A 27982-nucleotide genomic window follows, 5' to 3' on the forward strand; every position below is an offset into this window, starting at 1 on the left:
TAAAAACTCTGGCCTCCCCCATTGTGTATCTGTTCATAACTTTGCATCAGAATACACAAAATAGCTTCCTTCATGCTGAGGAACACCTGCCTGTGCCTGATAGAGGTGAGAATCAGCTTTGAACATTATCCTGACTTACCGGAGAAACGATGCCAATACTTTTAATGATGTGAAATTAAGTGTATGTCCAGAAAACTCCATAAAATAGCTGCGTTTTAAGGAATGACTAGGAACATTCAACTAAGTACTTGCTTTATCTTACAAATGGAATCACACTGCGCTATGAGTCTGATTTCCTACTGGAAAAAAGCTGAAGACAGGTGAACAGCACTGGAGGGAGGAGAGCTCAACTTCAAACTGGACTGTAAAATTGTAACGTCATTGGGGCAGAATCTGCCTTTTCCCCATGGGCATATGAAGACACTAAGCCCAGCAGTGCCTATATCTGATTCTGTACGTACCACCGTAATGCAAATAACTGATGTTATTAATCATCACTATTTATAATAGGAAGCAGAGTAAAAGCAGATGGATCTAGACTTTGCATAAAGTTAAATTCTGAAGAGCAAACAGCAATAATAGCTGTGCTTTCATATAATGACAGTGCTTGTATAAAATGCAATTTTCCTATTGAATACATGTTCACCTCTGCTAAATGGGACAATCATACAACACTGACAAACACTGTTAAGCCTTTTCCCACCACAGGGAGGAAGGCAGGTATATTAGCATGCGAATCTTCTGAGGATGCCGTTTCCTTTCCTGTCCCCAAACTGGTGAAGACAGTGGTTATCCAGTGTACAAAATCAACAAGGCCAAAAAGAGACAGGAGGAATCTGAGCACTGAGTTCCCCTTAGTATCATGCCTGCCCACAAAACCACTCCCAACCTACAAGGCTCCCCAAATATCCCCTCAAACTCCCTCACTTTTGGGTTTACTCAAATTACCTGGATGCCATGTGTGCAGTTGCAGGCAGAATACTCAGTTCTCTGGTTTCCACTGAAAATCCACTGGCCAAGCATGTCCTCCTTTAAACACTGCCTGAAAATGAACACATTTTCCTCTGAGGTTCTCTATGCTCAGGTGTGCAAACAATGCTAATTGCTGTCATGTTTAATGACAGCAAGGATGGCAGTGAGCAGCTTCAGCAGAAAGGCAGACCTTCTTGTCAGCTCTGGGTGCTTCGGGGAATACCCATCTTCCCACTGCTTTCAGTGCCTCTCGGCAGAGAGCCCTCGCTACTGCTCTCTGTGCCTGGCCTTGTTCGGCTGATTAGAAGGACTCCAGACACCACTTCATTCCCACAGTAGACAGCAGTGTAAAGAGTTAGCATGCAAAGGCCAAAATCATCTTACAGTGCAGAAATAAGGGCTGTTGTCATTGCAATAACTGGGGAGTCCTGCGATGGACTGTATTGACTAGGCAGTCACTGTAAATACTCAGTATAAATATTTGCCTGCAGATATGTGGCATGCATGAGCATGCAAGTCTGCCCAGGATTTTACTACCAGTTCCTTGCAAATTTATCTGCAGAGCCCAAAACAAACCAGCCCATATGGCACAGCTTTTAGATACAGATAACAAAAGCTATGCTGAGAACTTTCTGAGGGGGCTCAGTGTTATAATTGGGATTATTGGGGAGGTAAGGACTACTTCCCAGATACAAGAATAGCTTGCTCTCGCCCGGGAATCCTGGCACCACCAAAACTGCTCCCTTACTACTCATAGTAATAAAGGAGTCCACTTGTGGTGGTGAATACTTCTTGAGGCAAGCGATGAACACCAGTGTCAAGGTCCTGGGACTGTGTGGAAGTCCCAGTCTCAGCCTTAAAGTACAGTATAGTTTCCTGTCTCCAAGAATATCTACCGTTCTGTGCTGGCAGATTCAAGCCTTCACTCCAAGCCACATGGGAGCCACGTAGGCTCTTGGCAGGGCTGAGGTCTGCTTCACACCAATCATGACAACACAGCTCCCTGCTCAGAACTGACTTGCATCCTGCCAGCTCAAATCTGTGAGCAGCGCAAGCTTGCGCCTGCCTGCAAAAGGCCAGTTAGACATCTCCTAATGAGCTGAAAGAGTCTGCAAGTCAATCTGAAGAGAGGCAGGAGATTTTTTTTTTTTGTCTGCATTGGCACCAATGTATGAAAATTCTGCAGATGATCAAAGATGGTTATTAAGGTCTAATGGCTAATAGTGTTATGTCAATTTTCTTGCAGATTCGGAATTTAAATGTAAGAAAACCAAGAACTACTTACGAATTGCTTTCATTCATGCATGTGTTATCCGTTCCAGGGAAAGCAAGCATTGAAGTGACTAAAGCATCTGTGGTTTCATTAAAATTCCTAAGATTTAACAAAGAAAAAAAGAGAAAAGAAAAATGTTCAAGGTACTTCCACTACCACTGAGCAGAGGAAAACTGTGTCTGAATGTGTGCTGGTTTTGGCTGGGGTAGAGTTAATTTTCTTCATAGCAGCTAGTATGGGGCTATGGTTCGGATTTGTGCTGAAAACAGTGTTGATAACACAGGGATGTTTTCGTTCCTGCTGAGCAGTGCTCACACAGAGTCAAGGCCTTCTCTGCTCCTCACCCCACCCCACCAGCCAGTGGGCTGGGGGGCACAAGAAGCTGGGAGGGGACACAGCCGGGACAGCTGACCCCAGCTGACCAAAGGGACATCCCACACCGTATGGCATCATGCTCAGTATATAAAGCTGGGGAAGAAGGAAGTGGGGGATGTTTGGAGTGATGGCGTTTGTCTGCCCAAGTAACTGTAACACATGATGGAGCCCTGCTTTCCTGGAGATGGCTGAACACCTGCCTGCCCATGGGAAGGAGTGAATGAATTCCTTGTTTTGCTTTGCTTGCGTGCGCGGCTTTTGCTTTCCCTATTAAACTGTCTTTACCTCAACCCACGAGTTTTCTCACTTTTACTCTTCTGATTCTCTCCCCCATCCCACCGGGGGGGAGTGAGCGAGCGGCTGGGTGGGGCTTAGTTGCCAGCTGAGGTTAAACCATGACAGAATGAAACAGGATTTAAGATGCTAAATAAATGGTTATTTGCGGTGCTAACCCTGCAAGCCACTTAAGTACATGCAGTACATGAGGGCAGTCACACAGGTTTAAAAGGACTGCTTATTGCTTAGAGCTGCCCACCTACTCCAGTGATTTGCTGCCTCTAGATCTAAGCAAGGTACTGATGAACTTTTGGACAATCGAGATGCTGTTTCCAGGGAAAAAGCATCTACTGCAATTTTCAGGCACTACTCCCAGTCTTGTCTCAATCAGCTCTCTCATTTGTGAAGTCCATTTGGTTTTGGTCATTCAAGAAGATGCTTCTTGCTGCTGACCCAGCTTTCTAGAAATGATCCATCAGGAGAAGCAGAGAACATTAGGAACAGAGGACTCAGACATGCATTTCTGGCTCATTCCCCCATCAAGCAGTACTGAAGTGGAAAGGCATGAGCAGTCCTGGGAAAGAACACGTACGAGCAGACATGCTTGCTTTAGAGCTAAATTTTATATTTCTGACTTAAAGCTGAGAACCACTGGAGAAAGACAGCAGTTCACATCATGAAATCAGAATGATACAGATTATAATCATTTTGGTAATAGGATTTTTAAACACAATTAAATAATTCAGTGGTGACATCTTAATCACACTGAAAAAGTGCATGCCCTTCAAATGACTGTGTGCATTGGACTAGTGGGGCCTGGGCAGGAGAGCATGTCCTGTACTGACAGAGAGGAAGGTGATGCAGGCAGTTCACAAGATGGATAGAATTTGATCCCAGAGTTGTAGTGTTGGAGACAACTGATGTGGGGACCTCCATTTCACATCGGGGGAAGAGTATATAGATTAGGAAAATCCCCTTGGGGCAGTATGGCTGTCACAGGGCTGGAGGACTCCAATGGCAAACATAAAGAATATTCCTCACGTTTCACAGTTAATTCCAGCTGAGAAGGTTGTTTTTCTAAAGCCTTCTGGTTGCTGGTCTGAGCCAAGCCATCTCCCCGAGAGACCCCTTAGGAACAGGATTTCTACATGTTATCTGCAACAACTACCCTGATAACATAGCTACATATTATCTGCGTAACACACTTCCACTGGGTCTGCTTAGAAATAATCCTGATGGTAAAACTGGCTCTTTATAAACAAATGGGTTTAGGGATCACAAAGAACACCACTCACCCAAAGAAGTCTGCCTGGTCGGATGTGCCGTACAGAGAGGGGGAAAGAATCAGTTCGGGATATTCGGTCTCCTTAGTTCTCAGCGTCCCAAGTCCCATCGCAGCCATCACAAAGAGGACCGGGAGGATGACCTGAGCAATGAAGCCTCTGACATCCCGCCGGGTATGGTGGAATCTCTTAACGAACAAAGCTGATGTCTTCTTAAGCAGCAACGGCAAACCCTGCAGGCTTTTTGATCTTATCAGGAGCTGATCTGGGTACAAAAGAAGAATGCATTTTGTCATGGATCAGTATTTTTGAAATGCAGGGAATTGATGGTTATAGTACCCTGGGAGTTTATTTAGCTTCCTGCACTCCTTTCAGTCAAATCAAAACTACTAAGTTGGAACATACACAAGGGTCAGGCTTGGGACAGGACTTCAGATTTTGGCTCTGGAGTCATAAGCTCACATAACACCATTTTTTTTGTTTAATTTCAAATGCATACACATAGTTAATTCATTTTGAGATCTTGCAAGAGGAACACAGGCTTCCAGATGCAACAAGTTATCTACATCCTACCTACCCAGCTGCAACCTACAGGGGAAACACATTATTCTTTTATATTTGCAAACTGAAAATTTTCATAATTTAGAAAGCAGGTCCTCAGACAAATCAATAAGAGAATTAATCCTGAAATAAGAAAACAAGGCACAAAAACCAGTTGATCTTTTGCATGGACAGGGTTGTGGTATACTAAAAGCAGAGCCAAAGCCTGTGCAACCTATTCCTCTTTATGACATATTAACCGATATAATACAACATGAAGCAAATCCTTTTCAGTGCTCTCATTGGGGGTGACACAAAACACTTCTCTACGCATACAAGTTACTGTTTACAGTAACATTTACAGTGCAGGTCAGCTTTGAGAAGCAAGTACAAAAATACCTCTGCGTTGTCACTTTGATGCCTCCCTAACTATAAATGGTATATTTATAAGTACAAAAAGATGTTTCTACTCTGAGAAAGCATTTACTCATTTTTGGGCCGTGCCACCTTTTGCAGCTCTCAAACCCTCAGAGATACTGGTGTAGCTTGATTCTCTTCTGAACATGAATTTATCCCACTGTCTGGCACTTTGAGATGTTCTACCGTACTGCAACAGCTGGGACACAGCAAAAACCAGCAAGGACGACCCAGCTCGGAGCTGTGCTGCTTTTGCAACAGGCTAAGGGGTTTCCACAAAGTTTCTCTCTGATTCTACTAGTTATGTAGAAATAATCCTCTACATCAATTACAGCAATTACTTTCAGAGGTATACATTTGCTCTTTCACCCACACACTGTATTTGATTAGATTAAAACCTGGACCAATTTAAAGGAAGGCGGATGCAAACAAAACCCTCTGTAATTTATTCTGTGATTCAGACTATTCCAAACCAGTGGATCTAAACAAGTGTTGAGTGCTGTACTTCTAGTGATTTATTGTTTTTGTGATTCCTGGTTGGATGAAATGTGGTTTTCAACAAAGAAAGAAGACGGGGAGCTCAACTCAGTCCATCTGTCACTGTTTGCATCTGCAACAAATCTGGAATAAAACCTGGAGGTAATTTAGTACCGTCTCTTTCTGTGAAGGTATCCATGCTCATAGACATTTCGTCACCGCCAATTTGACCACTGGCTCCAGGCAGCTGTTGGGGCAGTTCAGCATCTTCTTGCTGGTCCTTCACTAGCTCTTTTGTCAGATTGAGAAACACCTATGGAGCAAGAAAATATGAAGGAAAATTGGTCCAAATGACTCCGTTTACCAAAACAATAATCAGAATCCACTCTCCTACTTTGTAGCTGTAGCTGGTGCAGCAATTGTGAATTACAATCCTCTTTCTGTTCCCTTTGTGTTCTGTGAGAGAAATTCACTATTTTTCAGTATAAAATTGTTGCTGTGCAGCTCCTTGTCATCTCCTGTCTCTCTCCGGCTGCACCAGTGGAAACTTAAACCTTTGCAGCTGCCTCCTGGACTTACCTTGTCCTCATACCACCTGCTACATGACTAATGAGTAGGTGTAAATGAAGCTGCATTTCAGCTCAGTCCTACATAACTCTACTCCCTCCACACCCACACAGTGAGCGGCGCACAGGCGGCTCTCCCTGCACTGTACCAGTGAAGAAACAAGGAGAGTTGTTTCCCTGGGATATTTTCCCCTCTAGCCTCTGACAATCGCGGCTGCCTCCATGCTGGGAGTGTGCACAGTCGCGCCACGCCAGGTGCACGTGGTACATGCTGTATAACTCATTCTTGCTGCCTTAGGAAAACACCTTAAAAGCAAGCAAGAAGTTCTGAGCAGAAAGGTAACAATATTCCTCCCTCCTTTCTGCAAGACAAGGGTCATCACTGCTCATCATTTAAAGTTACTTTTTGTTTCTGATGCAACTAAACGTTTATGTTTATTTGACCAGAGATTTCCCATGGGCAGAAAGGTGCCTGTGTTACTCCGAGATGCACCAGGTGACTCATTTGTACAAGACAGCATCCATACTGAAGTTTATCACGTAGACAGTTTGCCAACTCCCTCCCTGCTGACTGCGTCTGTAGGCAAACCCAGATTCGTGGAGACCAGAACAGTTCAAAGAGAAACACATCATTGCCCTCTCTTCTTAGTCTAACTCCAGCATCTCATTTTCTAGGTAAAATGCCAAAAAGCTGTTAGCAAGGTGAGGCAGTGGTACACTTTGTGCATTAGTATATGTATAGATTTATGAATACATCTACACACTCACATGTTCATAAGTGTAACACAGCGAACAACCAAACCACTTCTTCCCCTGCCTGCAACTCTCACATCGAAAACATGCCACCGTCTAGCCCAGAAAGCAGAGCTACACAGTGCTGTGAAGTTAATCTCCATAACATTTCATTAAATCGAGCGGATCCTGAGCTCATACCTCTTCCACAGTTGTGTTTGAAATCCCGTAGCAACCAAGGTGGAGATCACTCAAGCTGGTATCGAGGGCTCTGAGAAGTGCCTGGTAGGCCCCTGAGACTGTGGACTTGAAGGGGGGAAGCACGTACACAAGCTCTCCACCAATATCCTCCTTGAGATAAGCCTCTGGGAGGTGGGACTGGATCAAGGAGGTCACTGCTGTGGTGTCACAGTCCTCTATCATGTTCTGAAAAAGGATGAAAACACTGTGGTCACTGAGGGCTGCAACTTCCTACCACAGGATTTAGCCCAAATCCTGTCCCATAGACTAATCAGAAGGTGATCTCAGTCCAGGGATGTAACATTTCAGTTTAAATATCAAAAGGAGATGAAAGTGGGTTTCTGGCCCTTGAAGAGGAGGATACTGGGATACTGGGAGTGGGCTGCAGCAACCACTTTGCACTAGCTAGAGAGTTTGTAGTACAACAGAGAAAAAGCCTAATCTCAAGAGAGCTGACACGCACTCGGCTGCCAGCACAAATACACTCTTTTCCCATGAAAAACAGGGCTTGCACATGGGTCTTTTTTCATTTTCTCTATCTATATTGCCAGCAATTTGGAAGAGGGGCTGATCTCTTATGGTATCTGCACGATATTCTGTGTGCTGGGGCTACTAACAGCACTGTAATAAATGCCATCAAGAGCAGAGTTCCCCCCTCCTTGCAAGCAGAACATTTTGCCTCAGGCCAGATACTATTGATTGACTCTTCCCACCTGCTTTATTTCTCTGAACTCCAGAATTCACACTCTGCAGCTGGCCTTGCCTTTAACCCTTGAGGAGACCCTGTTCTTTTTCAAAGCAGCAAAGCACTGACATTCCTCTTTTCCGAGGGCCACAGAGACTGGTCTGGTGGCCCCTCTGGAGAGCCTGCCTCTGCTTCAAGAGAAGTGGGGGCCACAAGTTCTGTTAGCATCTCTCACTGAGAAGCAGCGTGCTCACATCCAGTTCCTCAATAGTTCTTTGGTAGCACTACCATCCTTGGATCTGTCACAGCTCCTGCCGATATAGCCGTAAGTGCCTGCATCCCTGAACAAGTCTTGATGGCCCCCCTCGGAGACAGAGCTGCTGAGAGCTCTAGCTCAGTTCCACGCAGGCTCACAAACAGGAGAATCTCTGCCTCTGCCCCCAGCAGTGCCTGCTGCGGTGACCGTGCTCATGGGACACGAAAGGGAGCTAGGGCCCAGCAGGGAAGGGAGGATAAAAAGGACTGCATCACGCACCTGGGATACAGGAGGCTCAAGTTCAGACCTCTGCCTTGCCTATTAATGCTGCAAGGCTTTGTGTAGAGCGGCTGAAGCTAAGACTCCTGTGTCTTTCTGAAGGAAACTTATTTATAAATAAAGCACGTGAATTCCAGCATAGGACAGGCAGAGTGAGCCAAAGAGTAGAGTGCATTGTAACCCAGGTATCTCAGTGGCTGGGGCATATGAAAACATGGTCTTACTGGCAGCTCAAGGAAACATCCCAGCATATTCTTGAACCTGTGTCGTCAAACCCAAGGGTTTCAACCCAAAACACATCCCACTTTCACCTGGACATAAAGTGGACACATAAAGAAGTTATTCCATGAAATTGAAATTATACTGGAACAACCCTTCCACTGCAGACATCTAAGACTGAGATGAACCTTCTGCAGCATGCTTCATTTCTGTGGGACACTATGACATGCCTCCTTCCTTCCTGTCATACAACTAACTCAGTTTCCCACCCAAGATGCTGAAACTTTAGGACCAACTCAGACACAAACCTTCTTTTTTGTGAGCGTCAGGTGGTATCCATCACCAAATGTTTCCTTGAGGTAGAATGGTGAACCACAACATTTGAGCCCTCCATGCTCTAGGAAGGCAATTCGGTCACTCAGAACTTCTGCTTCATCCAAGTGATGTGTTGACAGAATGATGGTTCTGCCTGGAAAACACAAAGCTGATGTCAGCCACCACAGAATAAACATGCGTGATGACATGAGACAGGTGAAAGCTACGCTGAATGAGGAGACAGAGTATCAGGTGAAAATCAACTACACTTTTTTTGCATTATTAGTGAAATTGGATGAAAGGCAGCATTAGAGAGAAGCTGAAAGTTACTATATTGTAAATTGTGTAAAGTGACTTTTCAAATGACACTGTGAATTTACAAAAAACAACCAGGATGCACCCAGAGGGCCTGCAAAATGCCACTCTCCCACAATTCATTCTCTGTGGTCTCCAAAACCCACAATTCAAAGCCACTGATATCATATTTTCGAAAGTGACACGAATCACCTTTGACACTGGGCAGCATCTTGTCTCATCACGGTACCTTTTTTATTCTTGGAGATAATTTCCCAAATACTTCTCCGAGAGCATGGATCCACCCCTGTGGTTGGTTCATCTAGTATCACCACCCTTGATCCACCCAGGAGAGCAATAGCAATAGATAACTTCCTCTTCATTCCCCCGGACAGGGAACCAGCTAGCTTGTGACGATGGCTGTACAGTCCAGTCTCCTTCAAAGTCCTTGAAAACAAAGAAAAAACAACCCCCAAAGGTTGTGTCCTTCAGGCATCTTTTAAAAGCAGGGAATCTGAAAATACCGAAAAAAACCATAACTGCAAATGAAAAACTGCTCAAGTATGGACTGCTCTACTGAATGGTCACAGTGCAGGGAGATGATTCACCCTGTAGCTCAGTCACCGGGATTTTAATTTAAAACATTTTTTTAGGATGTTTTCAAAGTTTCCGTCTGACAAGTCAAGGTTAAAGGCTCAACCTCATCAACTGAGAACACCAAGATCCAAACTCCCTGGGATGTTCTGGCTGCTTCACTTCTCCGCAGAACAAGAGAGCCGATATCATCTTTCTGACTGGTTGATTAAATCTCTTTCTGGGGAAAACTGTAAAGCAGCAAGGACCAGACCCTTAGGCCTATAAATTCATCTCCAAGGAATTGCCACAGAAGTTTGTAAACCCCCTGGAGAAGAGACGTTATTTTCTCACAGCCACAGATATCAACACTCTATATATTCCTCTAGTCAGACCAAGGCATTATTTGAACTCTATGCAGGGTCTGCAACAGTCCTCAAAACCACTCATTTGAGCTTTGCAGTGGCAACAGCACTACCACACAATGATTTTGACAGCCCTCTCCCCCTTCTCCAACCCTGCTATTTTTATACCTCTTCACTTCTTGGTAGAGTTCCTGTTTACTCCAGTGAGGGACTTTGATGTATCCGTAGAGCAGCAGGTGTTCCTTCGTGGTGAGGTAGTTAAAGAGCACGTTGTGCTGCATACACACACCCATGTTCTTCCTGATAACTTCCTGGTCAGTCCTGATGTCTTTGCCATACACAAAGATAGTACCTGATGATGTAGGGAACAACCCAGTCAAAATAGATCTGAAAGGGAAAAATAAATAGAAAAGGAAGTTAGAAAAAGGAGAAAGCCATAGGTAATTTTTTCGCATGGTCCTGTACCTATCATCACTTTCAAAGTTTCCTTACGTCACCATCCCACTTCTTCCAGCCAGAGACCACTGACCACTGCTTCTTCTGCTATCTGACCATGCTTTGGCAGAGCGGTGGCCAATTAACATCAAAGGACATCCTCGTACCCCTCTGCGGGAACGTGAGGGCAAGTACCAAGGTCACACACTGAACTCTGGTTACTTTGCACATGTACTTTTATCTTCTTCAGCTTTCCTCTCCCGAAGTCAGACCACTGCATATCCCATACATCAATACTCATGAATGCTCTTGGGCTTCCAATTTAATCACTGGGACTTCATATAAAGCAGCTACTCTTTCGTTCTTTGAGGTTTGTCTGCAGTATCCAGCCAGCCTCATATTGCTAACCACAATAGAGAGTGAAAAGGACATCTTCATCTTACTAGCCACATCAGAGCATGGAAACTTGATTTCACTGCCATTATTAGCAAGAAATGGGGGAGGGCTTCCAGACAAGACCCTTCACAGTGGGCAGCACTTTCACCTAGTTCAAGCAAATAATTACCTACCTAGCAATACCTAACAGACCTGAGTCAAACACCGTCTGCTCAGAATAACTACTTGCACAATATGGGTCATTTCTGGGGCTGTCCTACAGGGACTAAAGGGAGAAGATGCGTCTCAGACTGCCCTTCACCTTCCCAGAGATGGTCTCTCTCCTGGGACTTTTAACCATCATTAAAAAGGAAAGAAGTAACTTGTGACCTTACTCAGGATTTGAAGCCTGCACTGAGTTTCAAGAAGCCATTATACTTTTCTGTATATCACCTTTGCCTACACTTTGCAAAGAGGATATGAGATGAATTGATAATAAGCTGAGATGAAGCACACATCTGTCTTACTGGTTCTGGCTCTTCTGAGGCTTCTATTTATCAGCTTAATGTTGCTTTCAGAGTGATGCACATATATATCAGTGGAGAAATCAAGTTCTACAAGTCTGTTTTAGTGCTGTTATCTAACAACTCAAATAATAATTTATAAATGGCAAGGCTGGAAGGGCTGAAAGGCCGATGTATTAACCCACTGCCATTCCAGCCCAGCCAACACATGAGTTTGTACAGCTGAAATGTACCTTTATTAAGCTTTCTTGCTAATACCACTTCACCTTTGGTGTGTGCACAAGCTACCCGCAGCTTCCAGAACAACCCAACCCCAGGCACCCTAGTGTCATGGAATCTGTAGGTATCCTACCAGATTAAAAAGCATGTTCCTAAACAGAAAAGAACCTTTAATTCTAATAGACGAAGGAACTGCTGAGGTCATCCATGAGCAAGATAAAACTACAAGAGAGATTTGGCCTAATAAAGCATCTTATTCAGTCTCCCAACACTGCACACTTGTTCACTCAGTCATGCCCCACAGTATAAAAAAAGCAGCTTTAGAGGACACGCACATAGTCGTAGTTTTCCCGGCTCCATTGTGTCCCAGCAGGGACGTGATATTGCCTTCATAGAAGTTGAGGCTGAGGTTGTCCACTGCAGCTTTGGATCCATAAACCTTTGTTATGCCACGGAGGGAGACTCCCAGGGTGAGATCAGTGGGCTCCGGTTCCAGGTGAGGAGGGGGGGCACCTTTGACACCAAAGGGAAGGGGCAGAGGACAGTTACCGCACTGCAGCAGGTGTTTGTGCTACTTTTTTCACTTGAGAGATAAGCAGGGCTTTTAAAAACAAAATACAGCAAAAGTAGGTGCCTTTCAGCTAGGAATGTAGAGAACGTTTCACAGGATCTGTATCATTTTGAGCTCTCTGGGATTTCTCCTTTTCACTTCTGCAGCTTCTAATAACTCCTGACAATAAGCATTAATCACTTCTGAAAAGGTCTCATATTTAGATGTTTCAGAGCACCTAACTTAATTTATACTAAGCAAGCACAGAAAATTAGAGAACATACAGCAAAACTACTGAGTTATTTTCAATTAGGTAGAATCAGCAAGATTTTATGTGTGATCTCACAGTATTTTACAGGCTAAATATTTAGAGAGATGAACAAAGAAGCATACATCCCTTTTGCCAAGTGGAAACCTCTATTTGCTTGCACAAACAAAAGTGTATTTCTACATAGAGCGTTGTAGAGTGAGATATATGCATCTAAGGTAACTGCCCAACTACAACATACACAAATATGTATGTGAATATCAGTACTGGATTTCCACACCAAATAGGAAAAACAGGTATAATTTAAAAGCCAAATCTCCATTCAGGTAAGTAACAGCTTCCAATTTTCCTTGTGCTACAAAATAAGGATCAATACAGAAATGTGCTTTCTGAGTATGATGCCCCTTTACAAATTTGGCTTTGTTTACCTAAAACTTAGGATCGCTACCCCATCTAGCATTCACGTACATATCTTATTGTTGAGGGTGGCTTCTTTCCTCAACATCAGCTTGGTGAAGAGAAGGCCTCTTCGTTTCTCATTCCAGAAGGGGAGGTAACTGTTGTATTCGACCCAGTAAGACGGAAGCAATGGGAAATACCAGGGAGCAGCCATGCCATATCTACCTGCAAGGAGAAGAGGAATCTCATTCAGGTATCTGTTTCTGCAGGAAGTATCACTATTGGGGTGCACTCAAAATAGCAAAAATAAACTCCACAGAGATCTCTCCCCTCTTGATGTGCTCATGTACTACTGATGCTTGGTAGAGAATTTGCCCAGTTGACACAATAGGAAGCATTCGCTAATTTGTTATTCTGAGTAACTTCATAGCTGGAAGGCAGGAGTACTTTACATTTTCCACTGGGTAGATTTCTGTATGCCAGTGGACTGCTTCATTAGGTGAGGAAGAAAAGCAAAAGACAAATGTACTGGCTCTTGCCCAGGGCAGGAATTACTTTTTGAAATCAAATGATATAAGTAACGCAACACAAAATCACTCAACTGACAAATGCAGGCTAACATGCTCTGTTCTCATTTTCACCGAGCAGACCGCAAACACATCCTCCCATGTCCCTGGCTTCAGCTGCTTCAGGAGACCCACCTACCCATGTGATAAGCAGAGGAACCCTAATTCTCCCTTGCTCTGCTCTGTCTCAGTTTCATTAATACTCTCAGATATCCGCAAAGTCATGCTCCCTTTGATCTAGAAACAGGGGTATCCTGTGTGTGCAGACTGTCTTACTGCCTGAACCATGGAATCGGCCAGTGTTGTATTCATTGTTTTCCGAAAGAGATGGTACAGCACCAGCCTCAATTCTTTGTATCCTTACCTGGGAAAACGTTCCTTATATACCACCCCAGGATGAAGTAAATGAAAGAGTCTATCAGAATGAGCCAGCACATCCAGCCAAAGGAAGTGTTGTCTCCAATCATTGGGGACTTATACACGTTGTCCCACTGCAGACCTGCAGAAAGGAATTTAGAAATACAAACAGAATCCATATTGTTAATGAAATGTCACAACCATGGGAGCTCAAAGCCTAGTTTTGTCTACAATAAACATACCTATGCCCTGTGCCTCATATCGAGCAATGTATTGACTTGCATAACTGAATGCAGTTGGAGACAACAGACTCTGTGGAATAAACAAAATGGAGAACAAAGAACTTATGAATTAGTCTCAAAGAGAAATCAAGTCAGTCAACCAATCGGGTACCTCATTGTCTTGGTCCAGTAGCCAGAAAAATGAGCGTTGGTGGTTTTTTTTTTTGAACAGTCACAAAGAGCACTGGACCAGGCTTATGATGGGCAGTGCTTCTGGTATGGGCTGTAATGTCTCCTTAGAGCCTGCCTTCCTTTTGCTTCCAGACCCAGGACCCAACTTCCTCCCTCATACAGGGCTTTATTTTAGGCTTTTGAAATACAGCAGTGCTTGAAAATTACCTGCTATGTGGTTAATAATTTTACCACTTGCATTAATAGATGTCCTTTCCTGAATTTAGTGACTCAAAGAAAACAAGTCTGGCTACTGGAACCTAATACCTACTTATTTCTACCCTTGGTAAGAGACAAGGCTTAACATCTATTTCCATGGCTAGGAATTTGAGATACATGAAACTAAAGGATGAGCAGAATCAGCAATGAGCAGAGCCAGCCCTCCTTCACAGCCCTGCTAGCTAAACTCCTCACTAAGACAGCCTCGTTTTTCACGGTGGTTGGAAGTAACCCATTTTGCTTTGCAATTCAAAAGGGCAAAGTATGTAGCTCAAACTACTCTGACTCAGCTAGCAGGTGGGAACTCACTAAAATTGCACAAATATTGCTTTCAGTCATGGGACACAACTAATTCCAGGTCTCCCTCAAACAGGCCATGGTCAACTCTCCTGTCGTGCTGTTGTACCTGTCAACACCCACTGATGGAGTTTAGACAGGCACCCAACTCATGTATATTTGTGACACAAGCCATAATAAGAGCTGAAGTTTGTTGAAGGTGAGTGTCTGCTTCCACACACATGGCCCCTGTTATTGAAAAGCAGAACTTACCAGTAGGCTCTTCACAGAGAAGCTCAAATGATTCTCGATGACGAGCAACACGATGAAGGGGAAGAAGGTGAGGATGTACACGAGACTGCCCACCAAGGCTGCTATGTTGGTGTTATTGAAGAAAACACTGATGAAGTAGCTCATGGCTATGATGGACAGGCTGTAGTCCATAAGATACAGGAACAGGAGAGCTGTGTTTGTTTTGGGAAGGATGTCACCCACTTTTAGAACAACAATGAGGAAGGTGACAGTAATTAGAAGGAAGATGGCACACTCTATGAACCAGGCGATGAAATGACTGCTGGCATTAACACCCATCATTTTCATGTACTACAGAGAGAAAGGTAAAAAAAGAATCAGAAATGACAACTGTTTATTAAGAGATCTTTCTGCTGATATTGAACTGTTTCTTTTTTCAGTTTCTGGACAGGGCATACAACCAAAACATGCTCTGTCATACTTTGGCATACTGCATGTTGATAACCAGGGAGAAACGATGCACTCTTTTCTGGAATGCCCTAGGCTTGCAAAGCCTTGCAAAAGAACAGCACAGACAGGATCTGCAAGTATGAAGTGTCACAGCCCACAAGCTCCAAAGCAACTTCTGGCCTTAGATTTGTAACTTTTCTAAAGCATTTTGGTTATTTTTTAAAATAATGCTAATTGATTCAGTGGCTTGAGTGTAAAAGCTCTTAAATATCTTTGAAACCAAACCATACCTCACACGTCCCCAAGAGAACAAATAATAGCCAAGTTACCATGGTTATAAGGAAGCAATATTAATTTATATTAGCTGATGATCAAGTCCACAAGACTTGTATAAAACTGTAAATTTGTATTGATAAATCCAAAAGAAACTACAGGTGCTGGTGTCTTATAGATTATTACACACCTAAAAAGATTACTGACACCCTGGTTCTTAGTGAAACTGGGTTCCCTAAACTAGAGTAAGGGGCTGTCAGCTAGCCACTGGGGTTCACGCATTTTCAATCTCATCACAGTTCATAGAGTGCCCCTTCTTGGAAATGTTTTTGGTGCATCAGTATTTGTTTCCATGGTACCGGATAAAAACCAAATCTGCTTGAGCTTTTGGTGCTTGCTGAAGCTTAGTTTTACAAAAGTTCTTTACTGCTCATCTCTGTTGACTGTGTTCAAACTGAAAACCTGAGTTAATTTAATAAATTCACTATGTCTCAATGTCATTTCTTTTCCAATAGGCAACCTGAATGAAGAACTTCATTTCAGAGGAGCTGATGTAATATGTAGCACCTTCCGAAATATTAAGTGTAATAACTCCAGGGATAGGAAATAAGTCACTTTTCATGTCTTTGTTCCCAATAGGTATGACTCAAAGTCAATTTTTAGAGAGCTTTAAATCTTCAGAAAACTTATAATTTTGTGAGGTCCCCATGTTTCCAGTGTTCAGAACTGCAAAGCAATATTCTCACCACTTGAAGGGCAAATGCCCTGCATTTCTATGGTTTTGAGCTTGGTTACAATGTCAGAATTCAAACACTGCAGGTCAAACAATAGATATTTAGAATATTATTTTCCTTAATGCTTGTTTTGCTCCATTTAATATTGCGCATGAGACATAATACCCACTAATAAGGAAAATCTGTTTATAATTTTGCACGCCCCAGAAAGTTTCACCGTACCTCATAAAGCCTCAGATCTTTCTCTTGAACAAGTGTTTTAACAAAATCAGCTATAAACAGCACCCAGGCAGCCATCAGAGCAAATGGAAGAGAGTAGGTCACGCTGGTTAAGAACCTGTAAAAGGCAAATGCAGGCTTTAGCTGAATATGAAATGTTCTGGGGATTAAGGCTTTATACAGAATATATTTTTCAGAATAATGCTTTGGCACAGGAAAAGACATGCTTATATTTCAAAACGTGGAGTATAATTAATAATTATAAAAAGGGCTATTTTGCCATTGCATCAGATTTTCTATTCATGAAACTCCTGAGTGTTCAAAATCTTTTTTCTTATTTGAAATTACAGAGGGATTTCCAGATGCATTCTGGAAGTTTTGCTGAGCAGCACCACTGGCAGGAGCAAGAACTGCCACGGGCAATGGCATCTCCTGGCTCTCTGATGGCATGCATCCCATTTTGAAACATCACAGCAGCCAGCCATAATTCCCAGTTCTGCTAACAGATATTATGGCCAAATTTTGTTACCAGGCCATATTTCCTGGTGCCGGAGCTTGGACATAGGTGCTTCCCCTCAGAGCATCTGTCCTATCACCCCACGGGACAGGTATTGTGGATCTAGGTCTACAACGTGGGCTTCACAATTCTTGGCTCCTCACTTTAGTTAAAACCTTCTTCCTGTGCCAAATGTGCACAGAAAAAAAGACAACAATGGCCGAGAGTAAATTTCTCCTTTTGTGATGGAAAGCAAGTTTTTATAGCAGGAGATTCACTTCATTGTGTCTACAGGGCTTATGCTTTCCTCCCTCATTTCTAAACCTGGCTTAAAAGAAAAAAAATAAAAATCAGTGTTATTCCTGGGAAAAGTTTAATGTACAATAACAGTAAGAAATTAATATGATTACATTTGGGTTTGAATTTTTTTTACCTGTAAAGCTGAAAATTTCCCATAAACCAGTGCTTTTAGGAATTGCTTCCATGTAAATCAAGCCATATTTATAAAGAACAATGAAAAGGCATTTCAGTAGCTCTACTAGTTCTTTGTTGTTTGGGGTTTTTTTGGCTATGACCTTGTGCATGATCTCTAGGCTATTAAAAATTCGGCATTTCCCAACACCTTCTGTGTACTGGTATATATATATTCCCTCCTTTTCCCTACAGGATGGTAACTATGTGATAACAATCAATAAACAGTCATTTTATGATGAATTCTACTGGATGCAAATCCAAAGCCTTTAGGTATTTTAATAATTGAGCAAACTCATGTCCCTCTGAACCTGGGGTAGGGAGGGAAACCCGAAGACAAGTGGTTTTCTCAGCAGCCCAAGAACAAGAAAAGGAGCAGATAGAACTGTAGTAAATGCCTCCAGCAGCCAGTTAATCATTGTACAAAACTATCTCACAGCAATAATCCACGTATTTGCTGCAAGAAGTTGACACTTGCTTTGAATGCTTACTGCCTGCATACCCGCAGGCACTTTGCATGCTGTTACCTTGAGAAGAGATTATAGGTCCCCAGCTCTCTTAAGTGACAGGCTGATACCGGAGGTTAATGAGTCTGCTATAGCTCCTATAGCTATAGCTCCCAGATAATCTTCTGGCTCATGCAGTAGACACGCAGGCTTTTCAATAGAAAGAGCTCCTAGATCTAGTTTGTACTTTTGGTTTAAGGGAGACCCTCATGTCAGGGTGGACTGACCATCCAACCTACCAATACTGTTTGCTGAATATCCTTCAGTGCTAGCTGATGGACATGAAATCCCTTCCCTGTGTGTTTTCCACACAGTTTGGCCACCAGCTGCGGTCAGGGTAATAACTCTGAGGAAGTACCATGTCGCCAGCTTTCCAATGCAGACCAAAATTGTCTTGCCAGAGGGGCAGGTCCTCAGCTGTGAGAGATTTGCTTCTCTATTGCATTTGGCAGAGATGCAGTTTATACTAGCTGCAGATCTGGCTCAAGATGAGTAGAAAGTAAGATGATCCAAAACTTTTTGATCTGCTTCACCATTCCAAACTTATTCTGGTCCACACACAGTTTACGCTGCACTGCTCTGTATAACAGGCTGTTAAACCTGGCAACTCAGTGCATCAAAAGCTTCTCTGTCCTCCCTCATTATCGCAGGGATGAATGGTACAATTTCATCTTCCCTCTTATCCTTCTTAAAGCATCTGAGAGGCACTTGTATTGAGAACTATTCACTATACACTGAACATTAGCTAGAATCACTGGAATGATTAACAAATACCACAGCTGGATAGCAATCTCTAGGAACAAAGCTCATAAATCTAGGGACCCTTTTTTTGCCCAGTAAATATATTTTTTAAGTTCTGCTGCATTGTCTGCATGTAAACACCTGCAGAACGAGACAACACTCATATTTAACCCAAGTCCTGCCAACCCCAGTCTCAGTTCCACCACGTGTAGTAAAACAGGGACAGCGAATTTTACCTGCTGTAAAACCTATAGTTACCATGACAATTCAGGTACACACAGAGCACTGAAAACAAAAGATTAGGCAAACTAAACATAGACAATTTATACTAGAGTCCAAAATTCCCTCTTTTGTTCAGACCCTTGGGGAAAAAAGAAAAAAAAAACAACAAAAAAGGCAAAATGAAATTATTTCTATGCCATGTGAACATGTTATTAAGGAGACCAGCGCAGCTGGTGAACTCCACCAGTCAGACAAGATGAGCTTACACAAAGCATGAAGACAAAAGCTACACAAACTTACATATCCTTATTGTAGCAGGGGTAAGGCATGGCCTGGACTTGAACAGCTATTTCCTCTGGATTCTTGCCAGTCTGTAACTCAATAATGGCTCTTTCAATGCTGTCCTGGACATAAATAAATGCCCGGCTGTAAATCTGGCTCTGTGAGGTGGAATTGTGCGGGCCCACTGTCCAGATGCGCTCCCTTATTCTGTTGGTGGTTTGCGTGATCCTGCTGCTCATTCGGATGGTGTAGTTGAGCACAGGAGGGAGGGCCAAGTCCCCGTGAACTGAGCGTCCAGGGCTGCTATTGCTTGAAGGCAGCTTGAAAATGATACCTTGGAAAAGAAAGGGAAAAGGCTTTCCTTCAGAGTCGACAGCACGGAAGCAGTACACACAGATATGTAGGAACTCCTCATTTTTATAAGCCTTTTCTACATCACAATCCATCAGTTCATTTCTTTGCTGCACAAATAATGCTCACATGGGTAGGCTGTTTATCAAGGGTATCACTGCAGCTACTCATACTTTCAAATGTTACCAATGATTCTGGGTGTGAAATACACCCTTTAAATCTTTTCCCACTGAGCATTCAAAAACCAAAGGCTCTCAAAATAACCAGCTGTATTTGGAAAAATCTTGCTGTTAACATGGACTGTCACACATCTGTTAGTTATGTCACTCAGCACACGCACCTCTCATGAATGTGCCCACAGGTACCCTATCAATAGGGCTCACATAGTGAGTTTTGTAACACAAAAACCTCAGGAACATGGTGTTGAAAATTGTTCATGACCTATACACATATTTTTGTGCCCACACAAATTCCTGCAAAGCTGAGACGTCTAAGAATATAAAAGCTTTGCAAGTTCCTGTTAGGAAATGGTATGCTGTAGATACAGTTTGACAGACAGGACTTTTTTTCCTTTAAAGTGTTTGTTTGAGTAAAGGCAACACCACAGAAGTTTTTCTCTCCAGAATATTTTTCCTGATTATTCCATATATAAAACAGACGACGGAATGGAGGACAAACATGGAAGAAAACTGATTCTATGGGAATAGACAAATATTATCAGGGTCTGAAGTTCCAAGAAAAGAAAAGGTTTCTATCTACCCCTCAATTATGAGGTATAAAACCAAACAGGTCACAGGACTTATAAGTATATCCTAATTGAGGAGATATTGGGCATTCTTTAAAAATTAAGACCCATTTGTATCATTCAAATTAATATAAGTTCCTATTCTCTACTCCCTCCTGCCCCTCTCTACGGTCTGATCTGAAACTGCAATCTGAAGCCACAAATGTGAAAAGTGTGACTGAGAAGACCCAATATAATATTGCAGTGTTTGTCTGGAACGTCTCAAGAGCTTGATGACCTGATAAACTGAACTGTCTCATATCTTTCTCAATTAAAGCATCTTTTCCAATGGGGGGAAAGAAGGCAGCTGTCGTGAAGATCTCCTAAGGGCAGTGAAATTTTGTTCAAACTGAGAATTAACCAAGAGAAAACACCAGTGGACCGAAGGCTTTCTATACAGACAGTGGAGGTGTAAGAGAAGAGGAGGGATGGAAAGGAGAGTGTAAAACACTGCTATAAGGAGGTCTCAGTGTGCAGATCCCACACACACTGGCTGAAAATTGATTGCTGTGTGGTGGGAGCTGTGACCACAACAATTGCTGGTGGAAAGCCAAACTTCTTATGCTGGACTCCCACCCTGTACCAGGCTAACTTTAATTTACAGGGGGACTCGAGACTCTGTTACATACTTGCGAAAAGCTCGTTCTTCAGAAAGAGCTCTTTAGCCACCATTTCCATTTCCTCTAAGTTTCTGACTGCCTGAATGCGATTAAATGAGACACAGGAGGACACATTTACAGCAAGGGTAGCTAACGTATTCAGTTGGTCGACAATGTCAGCGTTGTTCTGTAACTCCAGCCGAATATCATCTGAAAAAAAAAAAGGCCACAAACAAAACCAGTAGCATCACTACCTATAGCAAAAAAATCCATCACATCATTCCACTCTTTACACTAACAATGACACCAGAAAGGAAGAAAAAACTCATCATACTAAACATTAAGTGTAAAATACATTTCTGCACTTAGCCGTGCAGTGAAGGCATGCTGTTGACCCAATTTTTGTGTTAATCATTTGTAATATGCTCGTGAGTTTGCCTTTGGGAGGATGCCAGCAATGGGATGTGACAGCCATCCCAAATCAGAAGTTGCTACTAACCTGCTGAGGTTTTAGTCTCACATATGATGCTCGCCATTCATTCCACATCTTATGGTTTTTGATGTAATCAACTCGTCTGTTGAGCTGCTCTGTCTCAGGGGAGAATGTGCTTTATACAAGCACATCAAGGAAACATTATGTCTGTTATACTGATGTGTGTACTAAACCTGATAATGCAGTTTAATAAAGACACTGCTGTTTCCTGGCTGTTTTAAAAGGTGACTGCATAATGCAGTGTAACTAATACGGAACAGCTGCTGCAAGCACGATGATTTTATGGGGAGTTAAGACAGGAGATGCTACTCATGAAATAACACAGGGGTCATCACGAACAGTATGTAAATATCCTTCTGACTGCAACAGACTACAACCACTCTTGGTTTATGGCTGGGTTTTGCTGGCGTAACCCAGATTTATGTTGACATGTATGGCCACTCATTGAAAAAGCGGGTAGGGACAATAAGACCAGCTAGGAAGGGACTGTGATCACTGTGCTGTGCACTAACAGTGGATGTATCCACCACCGCTGTTAGTTGATGATTCCCACAGTGCAGATCAACTCTCACCTCGAAGGACCATGCAAGACCACCAGAGAACAACAAATCCCAGCAGAACATCTCCTGTAATGATGCCTCTGGCTTCATCAGCCTGGGTATCTTTATCTGATCCCTTGCTTTTCTGCTCCGGAAAACTTGTAAGTTGAACCCTGAAGTGATACAAGTGAGCTCTCCACATTTCCCAGCAGACACCCAGGTAGCTCATTTGAAGTGATAATTATGGCTAAACAGTGTCCTCCAGTGGCCACACTCAGCTGCAGAGATTGCCATCCTACTATCCCTTCAACACTCACGAGAAACATCTCTTCATAACAAGCACTTTGCTTTCTAAAAGTCTTTTCCCATAGACCACAAGATTTCTGAATCACAGCTGAGATTGTCTTGCACTAAAGCATCCGATACTGACCAGAGAAGAGCAGTACCAGAGCATGGCTACAGTTTGATGACTCTGGAGCTCCCAGACCTGAAGTACAAATAGGAGGGCAACACATGTGGTGGAATAACTTACCCAGTTCGTTTATTTGACTCAACAGTTCAGCTGCATCCAAATCCACCATCAGCTTGATAAAAACCTGCACAAAGGGATTCTGCAGGGTGTTCTATCAACAAACAAAAAGAAAAAGCATCAGTTTGACCAGAAGCCCCTTAAGCTTATTCAGTGTATTTCTAAAATACAACAGACCAGCTGCCTTCACTGAGCATTTGTACAACCCCCTCCTACTCCTTTCCTGACCTTCCATATTTCACTCTCTGTATCAGGATGGGGAAATGTTAGCAATGAAAATGTCATACAGAGCCCTGTGAGTCCAAGCTAGTGGTTCTTGGATTCAAGAGAGGATGCCTTTTCAGTCTCCACCAGGCACTAGAGTCCCATGGAAAAATAATGGATAATCTTTGTTATTCTAGAAGTGCAGTAAATTTCATTTGTGTCTGTTTTAAGTCCTGTGAACACAGCCAAAGCACAATGGGTAGGCAACCAAAATTTAGCTTGGAGACCAGCTGATAGATTTTTGTTTGGCTGAGTAGTTTGTTATTCCACCAATGAGGGCAGTCAGCAGAGACTATTTCATTTCATTTTTGCATATTCCAGTCTGGATTTTCCTCTCAGTGCCATGGAAGTTACAATGAATTCCAGCCACTGAAATTCTAATGCTTTAGGGTTCCAGAGATCTCATTTTCATAGTTTCGTAAGAAAAGGAGACAATTTTACTGCAGAGAATGGGAAGCAAGTATGTGAAACATTATAGCCTACTGCTTTCTGTATCCAAGCAAGGCTAGGCTCCTTAGGAGGGAAAAAAGAAATTTTATTTACATTTACTGAGGTCTAAAGACATCTTCTAGCTCTTATGTGTGTATCCAGAGCTACATGCTTATTATAAATACTGTTTCATTTTCTGAAAAAGTCATTTCTTGCCTGATCTTGGCTGGCTGGATCACTCCATCAAGCAGAAAGTTAATTTACAAACTGAGGAGTGTTCCCTGCTCATCTTAGCCCTCCAGCAGGCCTCAGCATGGCCAGCGTCAGGGAGCATATTACAAACAGATCATTTCAGAAAGAGGATTTGCATGGAAAGGTGTGTCAGGAGTATTTCTGTTATGGGAACCAGCAGGCAGGCACAGAAACTGTGAAGTCCAGGACAACAGCCTGAGAAGGGTCTCCCCAGCTGACCTAAGATGTCCCTGAAGTCCTTGGAACCCCCACTTATTTCAGTGAAGAAATCCATCCTCCCAATTCCTTCCCACGAGAGACACAGGGGAGGTAGGATCTCATACCTTGATCATCGGAACTGTCTGGTTTAACTTAGTCAGTGAATTCATGATGACAGGAGACTTGTTCAGCCACTCCTGGGACTTCAGGGCTAGATCAGCCATCTGCTTCAGGGTTGCATTAGACTATAAAAAAAGCCCACAACATATAAAGATTCATTTATTCATTACCTTACAGCTTTTAAACAATAAATAAATCAATAAAACAGCTAAGACCAAATTTTATTTCCTTAGGATTTTTCTTAGCACCCTATCACTGTTTGGCAAAATGTCCCTTAACACACTGAATTTGGATGCAAGTACTTAAAAATGTGGCCTCATATGTGACATTTGGAGCATGTCTTGGATATCAGCTTCCCTTCTACCACTGCTCTGCTTGCAAACAAGTACTGGTTATAGCATTTGTCCTGCGAGACATCTCTCTGTCACTAGCTGAAAGTATGGGAGTGAAACTTGATAAACTGAAGGCCTTAAAAAGTCGTATTGTAAATATTAGACTAACAGCAATTTTTTGGAGGTAAGATTCATTCAAAGCCAAAAGATGACTCATATGACCAGCAATGCAACTAGGAAAAGATAATTTGACTAATACTCCAAACAGTCAGAAAATAGACTTCTGCTTCTCAAAGAAACAAGCCTGTGCTAGATAAATTACAATACTTTTGAGTGGGCATAACCTGATGTACTGTAAACAGAGCCATACCTTTCCCATGATTGCTCGAGTTTCTATGGTATCTGGTGTATAAAGGATCTTCCCAAGCACCATTGGTTTTAAAAATGACCAAATTAAAGCTCCAGTCGGGGTCTTGACCAGGTCCAGGTAAAATGATAAGCAAAATGGTGCTGTAAGGGGAGAAAAGCAAACAAATTGCACAGAGCACAAATAGACCAGACATGAGAAAGCTACCAGCGTATTTTTTCCCATTTGCCCAGTTTGTTGCTGTGTCCAGTGAGTGAGTTCAGGGCCCTCTTCACTGACTGATATAACGTGTCTTGACAAAAGCAATTCACCCCCACGATCTCCTGTTGCTGAACTCAAGACAAGAGTCTCCTTGTTTGAGTCAAGATTCTCTGCTTGAAGGTTAAATGGAGTTTTGTGAATTCAGAGGAGCTAATAATGTCAGTATAGTTGGAAAAACTACCTATCAAGAAAAAGCAGTGACCTGTCAAGCCCTACGACCAGGTCATCAACAAATGGGAAACAGTGCAGCATCAAGCACTGCTCTGCTACATAGGCTGTTTTCCTTTTAACATCTATGGAAATAAACCATCAATAATTAGGGCAGTGCAGATCTTCAGCTAGCATAAATGATGAGCATTTACGGCCCTCCAGAGATGTCTGGGGGAACAGCTCAGCACTGGATCTCTCTGGAAACAGTAGAGTTTGGCTCTGAAATGTTTTTGCCTTAAGGAAAAGCCAGACTTACTGGAGTCATGAGGAATCCCATATTTCCTCATCATCTTTTGGACATGGACATCCTCCACAGAAGAACTGTTGCTTACAGGGTCTCCAGAATCTGGAAGCAAGGACTCAAAAAACAGAGGTGTGATCTCCTGGTTGCAGAGAACTTTTGACATGGACTTAAATGTGCCACGTGTTATCCTAAAGTTGTTTGATTTAAATAATGCCTGCAGAAAAGACAAAATGCAAATAAATCCTGCATGCTAAAAGCATCCCATTCTGAGAGGAAAAAGAAATAATAGAATTAGAAGGCAAGAACTGAACATTTTTACACTGCTTTCTTATGAGAAGTTTGTCTCTACAAAAAAAGGGACTTTCCATGGAAATCATGCTTTTATGGCTAACCTCTGCTATGACAGAAGTGGGAAATTCATTTCCAGTATGAGATCCAATGTGGGAATTGCCTGTAATGTGTGTATAGGAACTGCCTATCATGTGTGCCTGGTGACACATGTATACCCTGGGTTACAAGACACAATTTGTCACACAGATGTGCACATCCCCTATCCCCATCTAGTCCATGACTGCACGTGGTTCTGCAATGCACAGGTAAAGTGATTACTAGAAATGATTTCTGTAATCTGTGCTGTCATTGACTACGGATCGGAGAGGGACTGGATCCAGTGCTGGGTGAAGTTAGTGCAACCTGAAGTTATTGCAGCTGTCGGAGCAGGACTGGGTTTGTACTGAATGTTTTGGGCAGTCTTGAGGCTTTGGGTGTGTTCTAATGCACACTAAAGCCAGAACAAATTTTTGCTGTTGACTTACGTGGTTTTGGATAGCCTTTAGTGGGCAGTTTCTCCAGTTGCTTTCACAAGCTGACCCCTTCCAGTACACCGGTATATTTTGTTAGAAGTCTACCCTCCTTCAAGACAGTTGTTTCTCCCCTACATTTTTCTTCCTAGTGTCCCTCCCACAGCACGTGTTCCTAGTGTCCCCCCCATCATGAGCATGTGATGGTCCCATGGCTCCACATCAAAGCTCTCCCAGGAAGGCAACATGTAAGTTTGATCAAGATTCTTCTTAGGACACTGCTGCTTTAAAAGAGAATCAGTAATCTATGATTTAATGCACTTCTGGCTTCTAGGGTAAGAAATTCCTGCGGAAACTGTTCCAGTGGTGTTTTGCCTCCAAAGCACATGCAGACTACACATACCTTAGTCAGTGGCACATTTCTAGTCTGCCGGAGCTTTTTCAGTGAATGAATAGCTTGTAGCAATGGATCAACTCCAGATTCAACCTGGTGTCTGAAATATGTCATTTTTGTCAGAAAGCCTAACATCTTGTCCACGGGTTTCTGAAGTTCCTTGGGGAAAAACATCTACAAGAGGCAGGAAGGAAATCAATTATGACTAGCAGTAATCTGTGTGCACATGCATGTACCCGCCCATATTGTGTTAATTCCAAGACAAAGATTGTGGGATTTTCAAAACTGTTAGGAGGCTTAGGGAGAGGATGTCCCATGGGAAATGAATGGGATTTGTATTCCTAAGTCCCCAAGTGCTTTTGCAAACCACTCCCCTGAATATTACATATTCTGAACAGTGCACGTTTCCAAACACCTACAGTTGGGAAGTGTGTATCAGATATTGGCTGGGATATAATCCCAGTCTCTAAGAGGTAGCATTTTGCACAGCATAGATGTCAAACACTATGAGTGACTTTTGACCTGAGCCAAATCCATTTGCATTCTCGTTTAATACCTTTTTTTCCCCCCAGGATCACTTCTGTAGCATTTTTAAATATGTATTCAATACACACTTCTCTGTGAATGGCATTTTTACATGCTGTTTATATAGTTGTGTGCGTGGGATATTTGAATCATTTAATAACTTGGCAGTGCCAACTAGATTGGGAAAATATATTTTACAGGACTTTTTCCAGGGCCTTGCCTTTTCAAGGAATAAAAAAATTTAGCCCAGTGCCTTATTTTGGGGAAGCCTGAACTCACCTGGGAATGTTCAAGAGGTTGTGACAGCATATAAATGATACTAGCAGATAGGGAGGCATTTAGAGTAGGCCCAGTGCCTTTAAATGAGGTTTGCTGGTTTACACCAGCTGGGATCCTCATTTATATCCACACTGTCACAGCATGGATATGCAATAAAAATCACTGCATGAGCAAAGCCTGATCTTTGGCTTGCGTAAATCAGCATAGCTTCTGGCCACTGCAATGATATTTTATGACCTTTCAGCCACTACATGCAGGAAAGACTATAGAAAGCACTCTACAAATCCAGCACTAACCTTGTATAAGAAATTGTAAATGTCTAAGTGTCGTAACAGTGTGACCCCCAGGATGTACGTCTCACGAGTCCTCTCTGAAAGAGAGAGATTGCAGAACTCCTCCGCTACTGTTTGCAGCTGTGGGTCAGCAGGACGGACGCGACAAGACTCCAGCTGGAGGATCTGAGAAATGAGCTGTGTTTGCACAAAGGAAGAAAAGATTTGTTAGGAGGTAGACTGCTCGCTCCAGTATGCATGGATTAATCTTGCCTTGCTGTTGTTCTTTCCACAGTCTCATATTTCAACCCTGAGAA

General features: G+C 42.8%; 1 protein-coding gene across 1 annotated transcript in view; it reads right to left on the reverse strand.

Annotated features, from left to right (window-relative positions):
* The window catches only part of ABCA12 (ATP binding cassette subfamily A member 12), a 117562-nt gene that overhangs the window by 21243 nt on the left and 68337 nt on the right, over nucleotides 1-27982 (reverse strand). Inside the window, exons 16-37 of the mRNA XM_072874057.1 lie at nucleotides 27690-27863; nucleotides 26599-26763; nucleotides 25408-25609; nucleotides 24684-24823; nucleotides 23987-24106; nucleotides 22722-22812; nucleotides 21188-21367; nucleotides 19442-19757; nucleotides 16709-16823; nucleotides 15051-15380; nucleotides 14073-14142; nucleotides 13838-13972; nucleotides 12977-13132; nucleotides 12026-12203; nucleotides 10306-10524; nucleotides 9450-9646; nucleotides 8899-9059; nucleotides 7113-7337; nucleotides 5788-5926; nucleotides 4192-4444; nucleotides 2258-2344; nucleotides 949-1042 (exon numbers count right to left, since the gene is read on the reverse strand). Of these exons, the coding sequence (XP_072730158.1) occupies nucleotides 949-1042; nucleotides 2258-2344; nucleotides 4192-4444; nucleotides 5788-5926; nucleotides 7113-7337; nucleotides 8899-9059; nucleotides 9450-9646; nucleotides 10306-10524; nucleotides 12026-12203; nucleotides 12977-13132; nucleotides 13838-13972; nucleotides 14073-14142; nucleotides 15051-15380; nucleotides 16709-16823; nucleotides 19442-19757; nucleotides 21188-21367; nucleotides 22722-22812; nucleotides 23987-24106; nucleotides 24684-24823; nucleotides 25408-25609; nucleotides 26599-26763; nucleotides 27690-27863 (3747 nt within the window). The remainder of the gene's footprint in view (nucleotides 1-948; nucleotides 1043-2257; nucleotides 2345-4191; nucleotides 4445-5787; nucleotides 5927-7112; nucleotides 7338-8898; nucleotides 9060-9449; nucleotides 9647-10305; nucleotides 10525-12025; nucleotides 12204-12976; nucleotides 13133-13837; nucleotides 13973-14072; nucleotides 14143-15050; nucleotides 15381-16708; nucleotides 16824-19441; nucleotides 19758-21187; nucleotides 21368-22721; nucleotides 22813-23986; nucleotides 24107-24683; nucleotides 24824-25407; nucleotides 25610-26598; nucleotides 26764-27689; nucleotides 27864-27982) is intronic.

This window comes from Ciconia boyciana, chromosome 10, assembly GCF_034638445.1.
Source record: "Ciconia boyciana chromosome 10, ASM3463844v1, whole genome shotgun sequence".
NCBI lineage: Eukaryota > Metazoa > Chordata > Aves > Ciconiiformes > Ciconiidae > Ciconia > Ciconia boyciana.